The following is a 19,536-nucleotide window of genomic DNA, read 5'->3' on the forward strand; positions in this document are numbered from 1 at the left end:
TGCCAGAGAACACACCAGAACTGGTGCTGGTGCCCCATTCACTTTACAGATGGGAGGAGGTTCACACTGAGCACATGTGACAGATGGAAAAGAGACTGGGGATGCCATGATGAACATGATGCTGCATTATCCAGCATGACAGGTTTGGTAGTGGGTTAGTGATGATCTGGGCAGGTGGGTCCTTGAAGATTTGCACAGATGTCCACTTGCTAGCCAATGGTACCCTGACTGCTGTTAGATACCAGAATGAAACTGTCAGACCTTACGCTGGTGCAGTCAGCCTTGGATCCCTCCCCGTGCAGGACAATGCAGATCCTGGATGACTGGCCCTCAGGTTCTCCAGTTGAGAACCTCTGAGATGTTATGTATGATGGTGCATCCAACGTTGCCAGACAGACTATTCAGTAACTCACTGACGCCCTGAACCAAATCTGGGCAGCGATTGTCCTGTACACAATCTGCTCTCATCAGGAGCATGCCCAGACAGAGTTGGGAGTACACGAAGGCCGTAAACGCTACTGACTTACATTGTTTTGTTCTCAATGAATTACACAAAGTGTATCAGCAAATATTATTTAACTTAAATATTTCATTCATCAAGATGGGATCTATCATTTAAGTGTTCCCTTCATTTTTTTGGAGCAGTGTCAGCAAACTACGGTTGGATTAATCTACACACTGTAGCAGCAAATGCTCCAATGACAGAAGTATATTTTCACATGGCTGTATCTTCTGCATTAGTTTGATAGTCACATTCATCTATCATGTATTATATCACCAAAGCAAAGTTAGTGGTCCAATGATTTCCACAGGAATGAATGTCTTAAATAACTCTGTCCAGTACTCAGGAGGCCCTCCTCTGTCTCCACTGGCTGTAGTGTTTTTATTCACAGCTCTTCTGCCAGAAAAGCCTTCAGCCTTCCCTTTGAGAATGTTGTCATCATCATGTCTGTCAGCGATCACTCATTATGCTCCATAAGTACAGCAGTTGGGGATTTAATAACGTCCAACTTCTTCACCAAATGTGTGTTGTGTGTGTTGTATGTGTTCTTCTTAAGCTGCCTGCGAGCATCTCTCTCTGTGACCAGGTCACTGGTGGCAAGCGTATTAGAGGTGTATGTGTTGTTTATTCTAATGGATGATGTGTCATTATGGTGGATGCGTGTCATGGTGACTCTGAAGGTATGTGTGTGCTGCAGTTCCATCTTGTCCTCCTCTGACACTTTGATGAAGGGACACCAAGCAAATGCACGACGGAAACCAGCACGAAACCTGCAGGGAGAGTTTGATTTATGTATGATTTACTGATTTATATAAGTTACAAATATTGTTTTAATTTGGCACAGTTAATGAGGATATAAGACAATACAGTGTGTGTGTGCATTTGAATATGTTATTGTTTTTTTTGTTTTGTTTTGGGGTTGTTCTTTTTTTTTACCTTTGGTTTAGACAGCAGTAAATAATAGGATTGTACATAGTTGAACTCATTGCCAACCAGAATATGGCCAGATACACCTGATAAAGACACAAACAAATAGTGAGCAAACACAGAATTACAGACTCAAGAATATAAAACAGAGAGGCAGCCGCTAACCTGCTGAATGTAATGTTGCTTATAAATGTCTCTGTTAAATGAGCCCAGTATAAAGTAGATATGATAGGGCAACCAGCAGAGGGCAAAGGTCACCACCACCACAACCATCATCTTCACCACCTATGGAAAATCAGAAGACATATAAGCCAGCACATATAAGGTCAGGTCAGCTCAGAAGATTGGTTGTCAGACTGAGTAGTAATAAAAAACAGTTTAACCTTTCTCTTGGCATTTATCTGGCTGTGGTAATGGTCTGATGCCTCTCCGGGGATGTGTCCACCCCACAGCGATCGGCCGACTAAACTGTAGGTCACCAGCATCACCAGCAGAGGGAGCAAGTAGATCAGCAATATAACTGCAAACTGATAACTGCATTGAGATGGAGAGACAATAAAATAACAACATTCAACCTTCAGCTGTTATCACCACGGCCAGCACCATAAATCCCATGTCATGTGTTCAAATACCAGTGATCTAGTTTCGGTTCATGCTTTTCTGCATGCCTTTCATTCAGCAATAACTTCCCTTTAACTACTTGATCATTTGATCAAATTTGGAAATGTGCTTAGAAAAAATGTGCTAACATGAGTGAATGCTTAATTGTTTAAAGCTGGGCAAATGTTTTTGGTGTGATCAGGCAAGAAAAAAAAAACCATTTGAACCTTCCAGCTCTTTTAATTTTAGTGGCCCGAGAGAGACCTAGACTCTGAGCTTGTCTTTCTTTTTCCAGCTTTAGAGAATTTAGCTTGTTATGGGCGACTTAAGCTGATCACAGATCTTTTCACAGAGATCAGATGAGTAAAAAAATTTGCATTTAGGGAGAGGGAGTTTTCCAAGGAGAGAGTCATTCAATGATGAAGCCAAAACTCATCATGTATGAAGCACATGCATATGCCAATTCTTCTTTAGTGGGAGGGATGTTTTTCTCAGCTTTCCTGGATGTATGCCTGCTGCAGCTTTAACTTATGTCCATCACATATTGGGAAGTTGTGGGCCCACTTTCTGCCACACTTTTAAACTGAAGGGTTATTTGAATGATAAAATATGAATGAGTCATGTTATTAAAAATATTTTTTGTATTAGCAGAAGGTGTCCTGTGTCAGCGTACCCAGCATTTCAATTTTTTTGGACTTTTTAGTTCTGTTTATTTAATTCCTTGTGATTCCTGGTTTGTTTAGTGTCTATATTTACTTCATGTGTTCTTTAGTGTATTTAGTTTTATTTCTAGAGTCTGGTTTCTTTAGAGTTTAGTGTCCCTTCCACTTGTGTCAAGTCTTCTATGTTAAGTTCTTTCATGTGTCTGGTTTCCCTGTTTACTTTGCACTTTCTGCTTTGGTTTGACAGTTTGTATTTCTTGTGCTTTGCCTTTAGTTTTGCTTCCTTTGTCTCTTCTGCTGTGATTTATTTCACCTGTGTCTCGTTCTCACCAGCTGTTTCCCCCTTGCCTAATTACCTTCTGGCGTATATTTATTGTCTGAGTCTACCCTTGTCCCCCAAGTCACTCTTTTTTTTTTTAAAGAAAAATTTTAAAAGTTTGCCAGTGGGGGAAAAACCACAGGAAAAGATGAATTGTTCAAAGAAATATGTTCTTCTTAAAGTCTTATATGCTGAAATGAATTTGAAGTTGTAAAGTTAACATGACTGGCATTTAGGGAATTTAAAAAAATTTATTTAAAAAAAGAGTGACTTGGAGTTCTTAATGTTTTAGATGAACAAGAGATTGATTTAACCTCAGCAGCCATGGCAACATTTAACATACCCACTCCTCACCTGCTTTTCTGGTAAATGTAAAAATCTAATCAACCTCTTCCACTTTTAAATACTGCATTACAGGAAAATAAAGGCAATGTTAGAGATGTGACCGTCTATCTTTCTATGTGTGTGTGTGTGTGTGTGTGTGTAAAAACTTTCTTTTACCTTAGTTGATGTGTTCCTCCATAATCATCAGGCCAGTCAACCATGCACACAGTTCTGGGGTAATAGAATCTTGTCACGCTGTAATAGCACTGAGGGAAAGCCAGTGATACCGCCACAATCCATATCAGGGCAATCACAACTTTTGTAGAGGTGGAGGAGAGGCGAGGCTTCAGAGGGTGGATGATGGCCATGTACCTGAAAAAGATAGAAACTTTGTGCAGTTACACCTTCATGTGCCATTGTCAAAAGATATTCAGTTATGGTGCATTGATAGGGAAAATAGTGCAAGTCTTGATAGCACTCATCAATGCGCACAATAACGCAAAAAAAAGTGTTTTGTTTTTTTTTTATGACAGAAAACTACCCACTCATCCATCAAACCATTAGCTACTCAACAACAGTTTCAAAGTGTGTCTCTCAACACTAATCAAAAGGTTCATGTTGAGTGTCTTTTTTTTTTAACAGCCTGTTTCAAAAGTGTTTTTCATATTTTGAACAAACAAAATGTATTTAAAATATTTAATTATTTGTGAAACATACACTAATTGTCAGGGGATAAAAGCCCAGTATCATTAGACTGATACTGATACTGATTGTATACTTGATACTAGTATCAAGTATACAATATTCTTTTTTTCTTAAACACTGAAAAACAATGAAATAGAAAATAATTTATTTATCAATGACTTCCTGTGATTTGAGTTAATAATAATATATTAAAGCTCCTTCCCCTCATTGCAGCACTCTACTGTATAATACAGAGGTTGCCTCATTCAAAGTACTAATGAAGGTGTAATAATATGAATAAATGCCAATGAATGTGGTAGCCATGACAACCCATCTTGACTCTTATGCAGTCTGCTTTTTTATGCTTAGCAGTGTTACATAGTACTGTCACCATTACAGTGAAATCTTTCAGCTGTGGTTATGAATCATAAATTTACATTATAATGCATTGATTTTGTGAATGTTTTGTGGATAATAACTGTTTCATGAGATCTTCCATAAAACCATTCAGACAAAGATGAAGTTATTTTTTTATTTACTTTTATGTCAACCTTATTATCCAGTTCTCAGTTGTTTTCATTTCCAGCAGCCCCACGTTTTAACTTGTTTTGACTGGCACGGTCACGTGTCAGATCAAAGGGCTCAGAAACTCTCAAGGTTGATGTTGCATAGTTGAAACAACAGAAAAATCATACAGGGGTGAAAATAATGATTTGATCCCCAGCTGAATTTGTAAGTCTCTAATTTTTTTTAATGGAGAGAGACAGAATATTAACCAAAAATCCAGAAAAAACACTTACATTTTATAAGTTGATTTGCATGTCACTAAGTGAAATAAGTACATGTGCGTGCAACCTTGCCAGAATTCGGGCTCCAACAGAGTGGCTTTGTGCCCGTGTGGCACACTGCTTACAACCAATTAGTCAATTACAGATACTCCTGATCTCAACTGTCCACAGAATCAATTTATTCCATTCAAACCTCTCCACCATCATGGGCGCCAGACCAAAGAGCTGTCAAAGGACAAGATTGTAGACCTGCACAAGACTGGAATGAGCTACAAGACCATCAGCAAGAAGCTTGGTGAGAAGGTGACAACTGTTGGTGTGATTATTTAGAAATGGAAGAAATATAAAATGACCATCAGTCGGCCTCGGTCCGGAGCTCCATGACAGATCTTACCTCATGGGGTGAGGATGATCACTAGGAAGGTGGTGGATCAGCCCAAAGCTACACGAGGAGTTGGGACCACAGCCAACAAGAACATCATTGGTAACACACTACACTGTAATGGATTGAAATCATCATCTCCCTGTTCAAGAAGGCACATGTTCAGGCCTTTTGCAGCTAAACATACAGGACTACTTCACTGCATTCAGGGGCCAATGGACAGGGCCATTTGCCATGAATTCTTGGATGAGAACCTTCTTCCCTCAGACAAAACAATGAAGATGGGTCGTGGATGGGTCTCGCAGCATGACAATAACCCAAAACATACCAACAAGGCAACAAAGCGAGTGGCTAAAGAAGAAGTACATTCAGGTCATGGAGTGGCCAAGCCAGTCTCCAGACCTCAGTCCTACAGAAAGCTTCAGCTCCCTCCACAGCCAAGCAGCAGCTAAGAAACCTAAAGGAGTCTCTGTAAAGAGGAGTGGGCCAAAATCCCTCCTGAGATGTGTGCAAACCTGGTGACAAAATACAATAAATGTCTTACCACTATAAACAAGGGGTTCGCTACATTTTTTAAAATTTATTTCTTTCAGGGACCAGGTACAAAAAACATTAATGACATAAATGGAAAATATGCTCTGTACCTGATTTAGCTCTTAGATAATTTCCATCTGCAGTCCCTTGGCAAATAAAAATAAATAAGTAAATTAAATAAGTAGCAATGTGTGTTTCCTGGATTTTTTGTTTGATATTCTTTCTCTCTCCATTAAATACAGTGCCTTGCGAAAGTATTCGTACCCCTTGAACTTTTCAACCTTTTGCCACATTTCAGGCTTCAAACATAAAGATATAAAATTTTAATTTTTTGTGAAGAATCAACAACAAGTGGGACACAATCATGAGGTGGAATGAAATTTATTGGATGTGTCAAACTTTTTTGACAAATAAAAAACTGAAAAGTGGGGCGTGCAATATTATTCGGCCCCCTTGCATTAATACTTTGTAGCACCACCTTTTGCTGCAATTACAGCTGCAAGTTGCTTGGGGTATGTCTCTATCAGTTTTGCACATCGAGAGACTGAAATTCTTGCCCATTCTTCCTTGTAAAACAGCTCGAGCTCAGTGAGGTTGGATGGAGAGCGCTTGTGAACAGCAGTCTTCAGCTCTTTCCACAGATTCTCGATTGGATTCAGGTCTGGACTTTGACTTGGCCGTTCCAACACCTGGATACGTTTATTTGTGAACCATTCCATTGCAGATTTGGCTTTATGTTTTGGATCATTGTCTTGTTGGAAGATAAATCTCTGTCCCAGTCTCAGGTCTCTTGCAGACTCCAACAGGTTTTCTTCCAGAATGGTCCTGTATTTGGCCCCATCCATCTTCCCATCAATTTTGACCATCTTCCCTGTCCCTGCTGACAAAAAGCAGGCCCAAACCATGATGCTGCCACCACCATGTTTGACAGTGGGGATGTTGTGTTCAGGGTGATGAGCTGTGTTGCTTTTACGCCAAACATATCGTTTTGCATTGTGGCCAAACAGTTCGATTTTGGTTTCATCTGACCAGAGCACCTTCTTCCACATGTTTGGTGTGTCTCCCAGGTGGCTTGTGGCAAACTTCAAACGAGACTTTTTATGGATATCTTTGAGAAATGGCTTTCTTCTTGCCACTCTTCCATAAAGGCCAGATTTGTGCAGTGTACGACTGATTGTTGTCCTATGGACAGACTCTCCCACCTCAGCTGTAGATCTCTGCAGTTCATCCATTGGCTGTATGTCTGATCAGTCTTCTCCTTGTCTGAGATAAAAGTTTGGAGGGACGGCCGGGTCTTGGTAGATTTGCAGTGGTCTGATACTCCTTCCATTTCAATATGATTGCTTGCACAGTGCTCCTTGAGATGTTTAAAGCTTGGGAAATCTTTTTGTATCCAAATCCGGCTTTGAACTTCTCCACAACAGTATCTCGGACCTGCCTGGTGTGTTTTCTTGGTCTTCATGATTCTCTCTGCACTTTGAACAGAACCCTGAGACTATCACAGAGCAGGTGCATTTATACGGAGACTTGATTACACACAGGTGGATTCTATTTATCATCATCAGTCTTTTGGGACAACATTGGATCATTCAGAGATCCTCACTGAACTTCTGGAGTGAGTTTGCTGCACTGAAAGTAAAGGGGCCGAATAATATTGCACGCCCCACTGTTCAGTTTTTTATTTGTTAAAAAAGTTTGACACATCCAATAAATTTCATTCCACTTCACGATTGTGTCCCACTTGTTGTTGATTCTTCACAAAAAATTAAAATTTTATATCTTTATGTTTGAAGCCTGAAATTGGCAAAAGGTTGAAAAGTTCAAGGGGGCCAAATACTTTCGCAAGGCACTGTAAAAGAAGAAGAAGAAGAAGAAGAAACAGCCTTTATTGTCCCACAGAGGGGAAATTTGGGTGTAACAGCAGCCGCAGTTATTATAAATATAAGTAAAAATATAATAATTCACACTATTAAGAAAAGAATAAAAATATATATAAAATCAACAAACAAGATTAACCTTAATACTACTAATAATAACACTATATACAATGTACATGATGTGCCTGTGTGTTGAACCTTAACAGGCCGGACTATTTACAGTATATTATATATTATCCTACATTGTGTAGGCTATTGTGGTTTTTGTTGGGAGCAGTGATGGTTATAAAGTCTTACAGCTGCTGGGAGGAAGGATCTGCGGTAACGCTCCTTTGTGCATTTAGGATGCAGCAGTCTGTCACTGAAGGAGCTCTCCAGCTCAGCAACAGTTTCATGCATGGGATGGGAGACCTTGTTAAAGACTGTTCATTTCTTTGGAAGTGAGCAAACTTACAAATCCAGCAGGGGTCAAATAATTATTTCCTCACTGTATGTATTTTTTTTTTTTTTTTTTATATAGCCTATCCTGTCTGGCAGCTTTTGCTATCAGAATCATGATCTGAATGCACTATTGTGCCATACATATTTTCTTTTACTATAAGAGCTCTATAAATTCTTTATACGCTCCTCTTGTTAACGTTTTTATTTTTATTTTATTTTATTTATTCATGTCTAATATTAGTTACACAAGTGCATGTGTAATATAATATTGCCAGGTTGGACGGGCAGGAACAAAGAGCAAGGAGAAAAAAGGAAAAGGGGGAGAAAACTGGAGAAATAAGGGGACAGAGCACAGGTAGAAACATAAAATGGTTCACCAACTGCAGTGCCTGTTAAAATAATAATAACTATTTTTAAATATAAAAAAAAAATTTAATTAAAAAAATCCCACTCGCCCTGTGGACGGCCTTTGTCCCCCAGGTCTTCACCCTTTAGGGTTCTGCTCATGATCTTAGCTGTTCCCAGGACTGCACTCTTCAGAACAGAGTTCTCGGCTGTCATCCTTGGAATCTGCTGGAGCCATTCTTCCAGCTTGAGGGTCACTGCCCCAAGTGTTCCAATTACCACGGGGACCACTGTTACCTTCACCTTCTTCATCCTCTCTAGCTCTTTTCTGAGCCCTTGGTATTTATTGAGCTTCTCGTCTTCCTTCGTCTTGATGTTGCCATCACCTGGTATTGCTACAGGTTTTTTCCTCTGCTTGTCCACCACTACTATGTCCGGTTGGTTAGCTACGGGATCGTAGCTCCCACCATTCTCCACCACCCGTGGAGGCGTATGCCATTTTGACCTTGGGAATTCCAGGTCATACTCAGCACAGATGTTCCTGTATACTATGCCAGCCACTTGGATATGGCCTTCCATCTATGCCCTGCCTGCTAGCATCTTATACCCTGCTGTTATGTGCTGGATTGTCACACACACACACACACACACACACACACACACACACACACACACACACACACACACACACACACACACACACACACACACACACACAAGCACACAGCCTCTGAAAGAGAAAGAAAAATACACAGACAATCATGTTGTGTTGTGTTGTACTTTGGGGGTGTTTGCATGCCTTTGTCGTGAACCCTACTTAATAACGAGGGTGAGAAGCCTCAACAATGCCCCCTGGTAGCCGGAGGCAGATTTCATGACCATGTCCCACAGGGGCCAAGGATGAACATGTTTCCTGCTTTCTCCCGCTGTAGTGGTACTAAACAAAAGGCCTGAACAAGCCACTGATCTAATAAATGAGAAGTTCATGAGGAGGAATTTTTATATTATAAGTAGATTTTATATCTGGACTGCTCTTAGCATATGGCTCACTTGTCACTACATCTCTGCTCAGCATACAGAGTTGTGTAAAATATATACTCACCCTCTACTTTATTATCTATACCTGTTCAGCTACTCATTGATGCAAATATCTAATAAGCCAGTCACAGCAACTCAATGCATTTAGGCATCTAGACATGGTCGAGATGACCTGCTGAAGTTCAAACCAGGCATCAGAACGGGGAATGAAAGGTGATTTAAGTGAACATAGCATTGTTGGTGGTGCCTGATGGGCTGATCTGAATATTTCAGAAACTGCTAATTTACTGGGATTTCCCCACACAACCATCTCTAGGGTTTACAGAGAATGGTCTGAAAATGAGAAACTATCCAGTGAGCAACAGTCCTTTGGTTGAAAATGCCTCATAGATACCAAAGGTCACAGAAGAATGACTGCTTCAAGTTGATACGAAGGTAACAGTAACTCAAATAACCCCTTGTCCCAAACAAGGTATGGAGAAGAACATCACTGGGCACACAACATGTCCAAACGTGAACCAGATGGACTACAGCAGCAGAAGACCACACCTGGTGCCCCTCCTGTCAGCTACAAACAGGAAACTTAGGCTACACATCAGAATTTGGCTTAAACAACATGAGTATGGATCCATTCTGCCGTAATGGTGTGGGGGATATTTTCTTGGCACATTTTGGGCCTCTTAATAATAATTGAGCCACAGCCTGCCTGGGTATTGTTGCTGACCATTGTTCCATATTTTTCTGTCCCTTCATGCCCACAGTGTGCCCATTTTCTGGCTGCTTCCAACAACATGAAGCACCATTTCACAAAGCTCAAATCATCCCAAACTGGTTTCTTGAACATGACAATGAGTTCACTGTACTTGAATGGCCTCCACAGTCACCAGATCTCAGTCTGACAGAGCTTTTAGGATGTGGTGTAATGGAAGATTCACATCATAGATTTGCAGACAATAAATCTGCAGCCACTGTATGACACTATCATGCCAATATGGACCAGAATCTCTGAGGAAATTTTCCAGCACCTTGTTGAATCTGTGCCATGAAGAATTAAGGCAGTTCTGAATGCAAAAATGGCTCCAACCAGTACTAAAAAGGTGTACTTAATAAACTGAGTGTGTAAATCTTGTACTCTCACATGAAAGCATAATGAAATACTCTAATGTAACTCCCTTTCCTTGAACAACTGTACTGCAACATACAATGCTTTGTTAAAAGCATTAACTGCATCAGATAAAAAAAATGTCACACCAAAACTTATTTATTTTCAAAGTATACAGCACCATAATCAAATAAAGAAGACGGTTGTGCATGAATTAATGCTATTTAAATACAAACTTTCAGAATTAAAATTAAAATGGGAGTTCTTAATACATTTTATACTGCTTATTCAGGCCCAGGTCACAAGAGCAGCAGTCTAAGCATAGCTGTCCAGACCTTCCCTATTAATACTAAAGATTGCTGTTATAATGTTTTAGTATTTAGTTCAGCATCGTTGCTAAACTACCTGAAGACACCTGGACACAGAATCAAACAGTTTGTGTGACAGCTGTGGTTTCCTTCATGCTTCAGTCAGCAAAGCTGTCAGCTCAACCTCACCAAAGCATCAATGATCTGACATTTTTCAACAGCCCACAGGTGTTCTATGAGATTTAGGTCAGGCCTCTGAGAGGGCCACTCTGACTCAGATATCTTCTAGTTTCTCCGGATTCCACACTAGTTTATTTTATGATGCTGTCTTATTAAACTCATATGAGTTTGAAATTAGTTTAACTGTCCACATGGTTTAGAGACCATGATATAAAGGTCTGCATTTAGGAGTTTATTATGTGTGCCCAAGGTAAACAAAACAAACAAACACTAACAAAATAAAAGCCAATAAGATCTTAATAACATGTATAATGTTTGTGTTTCCACTGTGTAATTTCAACTCTATGGTCATTTAAGTTGTTAGGGTGAGGTTGTATGGACAAAACATCAGAAACACCCTTCTTTAATGCTGAGCCTCACAATAAACATAAAACACATCAGTGTTTATTGTATAAGTTTCATCTGCCATAAGGTTGTACACATGGTCCTATAAACTTGTAGCTCATTATCTACATATATCATGTACTGAGCACAGATTTTATACTAATAACAGGCTGACCATTCATGCTCTAGTAAGCAATAATGGCATCTGTGTCTCATCTGTGTTCGCCTGCTGACCCATATCTCCTTCACGCAGCATTTTCATCTGTACCACCTTCTGAGGATGAGAGCAAATGATGCTACTCAAGGAGCTGTTGTTTGATCTCAAATGCCAAATCCCTGACTCTCACAGACCCTTTGAAAATGATCCATGTTCTTGCAGACAAAGTGATGAAATACAGTGTACTGGGCATGCCTAGGTCTGCCAATAAAGACCATGGAATGACAAGTGGCTTTCAGGATAGTTTGTCCTCATCAACCCAGTATGTTTGCCACATTAATGCACCATGATTAAAGTTAAGTAAATAAGCATAAATACATCACAGGCTAGAAATGCAACACAGGGTTATTTGCTAATCACAATATGCTGCTGAGTTTAATTTTTCATTAAGTAGTATTGAATCCTTTTTTGACTGTATAATGCACTTCCTAAATGGGTGTTTGCATAAGATGGAGATCAGTCACCCCATTAGTGTCTGATTGATGGTACAAAAGCTTCTCTCATGTAGTGACGTGTTCATTTTAATAGCAGTTGACCTCATATTTTTCACATGATCGCTATGCTTTCAGTGCTGATCCCCCTTTTTTTCTCCTCTCATCTCCACCAACCCTGCTACCTACTGTACCACTCAAAAGTTTGGACACACTCACCTACAATAATTTCTAGCAGAACTTACACTTCAGCAGCTCCAGTAGACATGTTCAGACTCGACTGTATTTTCAAGTCTAGCTCTTTGTGATTTTGTGGCACTTTATGTGCTCCCACTGTTTTCCCTGTACTCCAGATTACCAGATTACCTCCTGTGCTAGCCAACAGCTCGTGATTCAGTCTAATGGTTTAAATCTGCCTGTGCACTTTCTACTGTAGATCGTCGTCTGTACTCACATATTCTGAACTCAGTCTGTACGAGAGCTTTCTCACCTGTCCACTGCGATGGCAGCCATTGAGTATATGGACGAAAACATGGCGGTGATGGGGAAGAAGTTCTGAAACCTGCAGTAACCCAGGCCAAAGTACCAGTCATTGTGAAGCGCATAGACAAAGTTAAAAAGGGTGTTAAAGCTCGCCATGGAGACATCAGAGAAAGCCAGGTTGACGATGAAGTAATTGGTCACAGTCCTCATTCGCCTGTGAGCGAGGATAATCCAGATCACTGTGACGTTCCCAGTGATGGACACCAGGATGATGAGGGAGTACGCTATAGCCCAGAGAGCCACCTGGGAGAGGAGATGAGATCTTTATTGTCAAATTCTTATTTAAAGTTGGACAAATGCACAAAAACAGAATTCATGTATATGTATGTTTACAAACCACAACCCATCCTTGCACAGCACACCTACAACAAATGGCCTGGTACTTAGAAAGCATTTTTCCAATCTATTTGAGCGCTCAAAGCATTTTCTTACTAGAAGCCTCATTCACCCATTCACACAAGCACCTTTTTCTGTGCCTAAGTGATTTTAACCTAACACTCAGGGTTCAGTATCTTGCTCGAGGATACTTCAACATGCAGACTGGAGGAGCCGGAGATTGAGCCACCAACCTTCTGTTTAGTAGATACCCCGCACTACCTCCTAAGACAGCCTCCCTAAGCAACAAACATTTTCAGAAATTGACTTCTAAGTTACTTTACACAGGACATTCCTAGTTTATCTCGTCCCTCCAAAGATAAACCAGAATCCAAGTCTGCATCCAATTTATAATGGGCAAACTCTAGTCTGAGACAAGCAGCCACCAGTCTTCAACAACATTCAATATCTGTAGACCCTGTTTCTTTCATTATCTGACCTATAAGAAAATCAATGAGACAGGCATGCTGCACTTTATCTGGAGCCAAAAATGAAAAACCCTGCCATCCATCACCTGTCCATACCCAGCCAACCACTGTCGCAGTAATGTAAAGAGATGAGCTACTTTAGACAGCCAAGCACAGATAAGAGGAGAGCACAGTAACCTGTAGGCTGTGGTGCATGTTTAAACAGTGTGACAGTATAGCACATGGACAAAAAGCCCTCAGCTAACTTAACTAATATACAGTATATAAAGTGGAAATATTGTTTTGTCTTTAAGACAAATCACATTCATCTTCTTTCCATTTCATTTTTGTCTATTTTAGCCACTTTACTTGGCTTTCACATCAGTGATGTCACAGACATGCTTTTTGTCCTTCAAGCATACAATTTTAAAAATAAGGGGAAAAAATAATAGACCCGTTTCCTTCACTGATTCTTCCTCTTCTTTTATTATCAGGATTTCATGTAAATGCCAAACTTCAATTCAATTCTCCAGTTCTGATTTTAATCAGTTTCATTTCTTATCTCAGTATTTTTCTCTCACCTGCCAGTCGGGCTGCTGGAACTGATTCCAGGTTGTCTCGTTCCCGTCCTCCAACCACTCAGTGGTCATCGATAATGGCCATGAAGTGGTCTCCGTGTCTCGTTCAATATGTTGTATCAGACTATCAGCGTCCATGTTGGCTCTCTGTTTGGCTGGTGACAGAACCTGTGTATAAATGTATGTACCTTGTGCGTCGTGCGTAATAAGCCACAGTGACGGACAGATTAAATAAAAACTATTCTCTTCTACGTGGCTTATAAGTAAAGATATTGTTTGTGTATCATTATGTCTATAAAATAATTGCACTATAAAAGCAACTATTAAAGCCACCAACTCATTCTGACACTATATTACGCACTACATTTAAGCTGCACATTTAAGTCCGAAACAAGGTGTGAATGTGAGAATCTCTTTGGCGTTCATATCGTCTTTTGAACGGTTTTAATTTATATTAAAGTTTTTGAATCAGATTTAAGCCAACGACATCAGTCGTTGTGACGGGATTTGGCTCAGCATGCAAGTATCACTGTGGTGACAACTTCCGCTCTCCGGATAGCCTAATCTTTACAGTAGAAAACGATTCTTTTAAAACATCAAATTAAAAAAGTACTTAGTTTCTTTCTTTTTGTCTTTTTTAAGTGCTTTAAGATTAGCCGAATGCATGCATGACTGAGCATGCATTACGCACATTTGTCACACACAATATGCCGTAACTGCACAAGTGATAAATTAATGCACTGGACGACAGCAGGAGAAAAAAAAACTTCTTTCCAAGGATAAAGAAAAATCAAATTATTAGTTTCAAATTTCTTACCTCTCTATTTACGCGGTTAAGTGGTCAATTCTAAACTCAGTCCATGGCTATTGTCCGAAAATTAGATTCCTTCTGCGTAAAGGACAGGTCCATCCAATAATCCATTAAGGCATTTCACCGGATTTTACTCTCTCTCCTTCTTAGACGCATATATTCTGCCTGTCTCTGCTGGAATGTGTGACTTGCTCATGTTGATCTGAGAGTGAGAAGCGCAGCCGTTTAGGCACGCTCCAACGCGCGTAGAGCTCCTTCAGGAGCAGAGGGAGAGAGATGAAGACAGGTGTGAGCTGTAAAATCTAAACTGTAATATCCTGCCAAAACAAACGTCTTACAAGAACGAGAAATGCGATGAAAAAAAAAAAAAACAGAAATTTAAACATTTAAAGAAGAGAGGGTGAAGGAGCAGCGGAGACAGTGCATAATTTTATGACTTCATCTCTAAGACAGCTGAATATCAACAAGGGAAGGGGAAAAAATAACTAAGAGCGTGGACAGAGAATGAGAAAGCTAAGGTGGGCCAAGAAAAAGGAAAGGGACAGTTCATTCCTGAATTCGACAGCTACATGTAATTTCTCCAGCCATCAATTGTTAGACTCTGAAGCACTTTTGTGACGGTTTCTCTGAAATTGCCCGAACTCATCATCACGGCCCATCTTCTATGTCTACAAAAAAACAGCATGCAGGAGATACATGCTGCGTCTCCTGCTGTCAGACTGAGAGCTTGTAAGAGCTGTGCTTGTTCATATATATATATATATATATATATATATATATATATATATATATATATATATATATATATATATATATATATATATATATATATATATATATATATATATATATATATATATATATATATATATATGTGTGTGTGTGTGTGTGTGTGTGTGTGTGTGTGTAAATTTAACTGTGCTAAAACACAACCACATGAATGTAATTTCTTAAGCAAAATTATTCTTCAATTAAGTTTTCAATGCAACTCTGAAAACAACAGAAAATCTCTTGGATTCTTGAGGTGTTCAACCTGCATACCCACACAAACATCGTCTACAACCACTAGAAATCAATTTAAGCATGAATATCCTCCCCAATCAATTATTTTTGTGCGTTTTGGCATGCCTGTAAAGTTTTTCTTTGCTCATGAATACTTGGCAAGGATTGTGAGCCTCTCTTGTCTGCTCACTTGTGTTTTGCATCCTTTTGCTGGTCTTGTTGAGTTTTGAGCAATGTGGTCTCATTTGATGCATCTATAAATTTATTTGAGGTCATACTTCACGTTGTTTTTACCTCTTAGTTATTAAAAATTAGCACAACAGAAATCCAGTATTTACCAGCACGCTGTTCACACTGTCTTTTAATGAGCACTTTCTCCCAGTGAAAAGCAAAAAGGTGCTCCAATGAGTAGCAGTTTTGATATGCAATCTACTGCTGTTATCAGAGGTAAACTGACTGCAGAGTTGAAAGTGGGGTTAAATACCCATGCCGAAATACTTGCAAAGTACAACTCTGTGTTTGCAGTTACTGAAATGTCACACGTTAAAAAAAACAGGCTGCAGTTGTCTACTTTCAGTTAGAACTGTGGCTCTGAAACATGACAAAACACTTTCAAGTCCCCAAGAGATCGATACACCTCCAAACTGCTGGATTGCTGGATAATGTAAACCTAAATAAAAGTATTTAAATGTGCGTGAGTGTTGTTCTTGTGAACAGTCTGTGTGTTGGTCTGAAATAGTTTCTCTTCACGTGAAGGCCGGGCACTGTCTATCTGTGTTTAGACAGTAGAAATATACAGTCTTAAGGAATCAAGTACTTTAATGAGTACAACACTTTGTCCCTGGGGTGGTAGGGGTGTCATACATGCTGCCAGAACACCAGAAGATCCAATCTGGCCCACTGAATGGCTTTGGCTTTGCAAAGTTTGAACACTGCTGTGCACTCAGTGTTTTTCATTAAGATTTACTGCTGCTCCTGGTGTGTTGATGTGATGCAAGGATTTCTTCACAAGAATGAAAATGTACTGAAAGTTCAAAGTACTTTTCCATCTAGATAAATAGTTTGAATCATATTGTTTGCGTTTCAAAACTCCATGTGAAGGATTTATGCCTTTATAAACCCACTGCAATCTGTAAATGGTAATGCACATGAATCCAGTGATCCATTAACTCAGTGAATGTGGAAAAACTGAGATGTATTGTCAAAATTTGCGGCAGATGACTGCGCCTCCCTGAGCCTGGTTCTGCCGGAAGTTTTGTTCTGTTAAAAGGGAGTTTTTTCCTTCCCACTGTTGCCAAGTGCTTGCTCATAGGGGGCCATCTGATTGTTGAAGTTTCTCTGTATTATTGAAGGATTATATAAATAAAACTGAACTGAACTGCATTGAAAATTGCACTGTTAAGCATCTCGGTTTTGCTCTCTGGGCAATACACTTTTTTGAAGTGCACTGGACAAGAGGAGGACAAAAGAAGACGTTGTTGGCCTAAAAGAACTTTCTGCGCCAGATAAACAGTATCTAAAAGTAATGTCATTGTGAAATAGGGAAGAAAATCCAGAAAAGAATTGACACAGGACCTGAGTGATGTGTCTGGCCCTTCAGTTGATCCATCAGTTGTTCACTGAAGCCTCATCAGAAATGGTCTCCGTAGAAAGGTGGCTGTCAGGAAACCCTTCTTAAGGAAGGGAAACATGGAGAAAAGGCATGCCAAATTTTTGAAATCATTGTCAGTATGTATGGAGGAAGTCAGGAGAGAGGTACACAGTGGAGTCTCTGCCATGATTCGGGGCTGCATTTCTGCCAGTGGTGCTGGAGATCTTGTCGAAATTAATGGAATTACGAACACATGAAAGTGCCATCAGCTTTTGATCCACCATGCAGTACCATCTGGAAAACATCTGTTTGGTAGATACAATGTCAATGCAGTAAAAGTATTCCTAAATAGAAAAAACTCACAATGGAACACCATCAGTCATGGATCGGTCTCCCCAGAGCCCGAACCTCAACATTATTGAAGTGAGATCGTTTTGACAGAAAACACCTTGAGGTGTCTGTTTGTTGTGATTTGGTGCTGTATAAATAAAATGTAATAGAACTGAACAAAATGCAGCCAAAACCCAAAGAGGACCTTTGAATGGAGCATGGAGAACTATTCCTGAAGACTACTTAAAGAAATTATAAGAAAGAAATTATAAGAGAGTTCAGACTGTTGAAGAATAAAGGTGGTTGTACCAAATATTGACTTTCAAGCTTGTTACAATTGTGAAGACTTTGTCTCTGCCTTATATACTATATTTGCATGTATGTTTATACATGCTTCAATAAACTGCTGCACCCATTTTCCTATCAATATTATAAAGAAATGAGGGGTGGATAACTTTTAAACAGTACTGTAGAAGTTTTGAGACTGGGCTTATGTGTACTTATATGTGCTTATATTATCATGAAGTAGTTTTACTGTTCTGGCCCCTGCAGGTTCTTGACAGGGGGTATTTATTTGGATCAGTATTTAACCTTTGGTGAAAATTGTTTCCCTAATGCAACAGTACAAAACATGACCTTTAAGAAAAGGTGCAAAATAAAGTAACCATTAATTTATATTATTATTCATTCATAAGACTGACATTTTCTTAGCACTTCTGTAGTCTTGCTGGCAATTCAAAGCTTTATTTATCTCACATCTGCACCTAAGGCCACAGAACAAAGGCCACAGTAATAATCAAACACCGGACCTTCTTGCTGATACAAAAACAGATATATAATGAAACTGTATTCAGTATTAAATGCTTAAACAGAAAAACCTTAAAACCTCAAAGTAAAATGTATAGATAGATGAATTTCTTTTTGTATTTATCTCCACTCAGTGTGTCTTCTGATACTGCACCTTAAAATTCAAAGCAACACCGCAAATATGTACCATGTACCACCTGGGAATATGTAATCTTTTTGCTCTGAAAAATATACACATAGTTACCTTGTGCTCAAATATTCGGCCCTCGAGGATAGGCTTGTGTAGTTACAGAAACTGACTTTTATTCCCTGCCCCTCTTGCTAAGAGTGTGTGCTGTGCTTTCTATCCACATTATTTATCACCAACTAAATGGTGCCTCTGAGGACACTCCATGTACACTTTCTTTTACACTGTTTGGAAAAATTTCTGGTTATTGCACTGAGTTTGAGTTTATCCTTGAAGCAGTTCAACAGCATACTCTATAATGTAAACAAGTAGACGGTGACACTTGCAATATTTTTTCAGTGTCTCTATTACTGTTGTATATTTTTCTAATTTGTGTTTTTACAGCAGTTTCTGACCTTGTTACCTGCTTCTTGTTGCATACCTGCTCTTCACATTCCTCCCTTGCCAGTAAACTCTATTGTATGTGATCATACATGTGATTGCACAAAAGAATGGATACATGTAGAGTCTGTTGATTGTGTACTGTGTACACAGGCTGTGTGTACATTCACGTGATCACACAAGCATGTTAGCCTAGTGAAGGGCATTGAAGGATGCAGGCCCAAGAAATGAAATGTTTCTGAAAAGGTGTAGTAGGACTTCATAAATGTGGTCTCCTGAGTGAATCTGACCCAGAATCACAGTGATAGCTATCAGGGGTCTAAAAACTAATCAGAAATGGATGAAATTCATTTTCACTTGCTTGAACTAGCAAAGATAAAACCAGATTCCTGCAGTGGCTCAGTCAATTTTCACTTCTGTTAAAAGTTGCACCTGAGCACATCTCAAAGACTGCATCTGTGTGCTGACATGCATAAACA

The 19,536-nt window shown here is 39.5% G+C and overlaps 1 protein-coding gene across 1 annotated transcript; it reads right to left on the bottom strand.

Moving 5' to 3' along the window:
• Window positions 1-789: 789 nt before the first annotated feature.
• Window positions 790-14,086, bottom strand: tacr2 (tachykinin receptor 2). Its single transcript, XM_030720203.1, has 7 exons — window positions 13,952-14,086; window positions 12,536-12,831; window positions 3,512-3,706; window positions 1,813-1,963; window positions 1,595-1,714; window positions 1,439-1,515; window positions 790-1,272 (listed from the first exon to the last, which is right to left on the bottom strand). The coding sequence occupies exons 1-7, from the start codon at window positions 14,084-14,086 to the stop codon at window positions 960-962; spliced, it is 1,287 nt and encodes a 428-aa protein (XP_030576063.1). The 3' UTR covers window positions 790-959.
• Window positions 14,087-19,536: the final 5,450 nt, after the last annotated feature.

The sequence above is a fragment of the Archocentrus centrarchus genome, chromosome 3 (assembly GCF_007364275.1).
Source record: "Archocentrus centrarchus isolate MPI-CPG fArcCen1 chromosome 3, fArcCen1, whole genome shotgun sequence".
Taxonomy (NCBI): Eukaryota; Metazoa; Chordata; class Actinopteri; order Cichliformes; family Cichlidae; genus Archocentrus; species Archocentrus centrarchus.

Excerpts from the sequence above, each read along its gene's own strand:
- tacr2 (XM_030720203.1), bottom strand. The coding sequence starts at position 14,086 with ATGGACGCTGATAGTCTGATACAACATATTGAACGAGACACGGAGACC. Across the intron at positions 1,964-3,511 it reads GGAGGAACACATCAACTAAG|TTATCAGTTTGCAGTTATAT; the intron begins GTAAAAGAAAGT and ends ATCTCAATGCAG. Across the intron at positions 1,715-1,812 it reads AGATAAATGCCAAGAGAAAG|GTGGTGAAGATGATGGTTGT; the intron begins GTTAAACTGTTT and ends GATTTTCCATAG.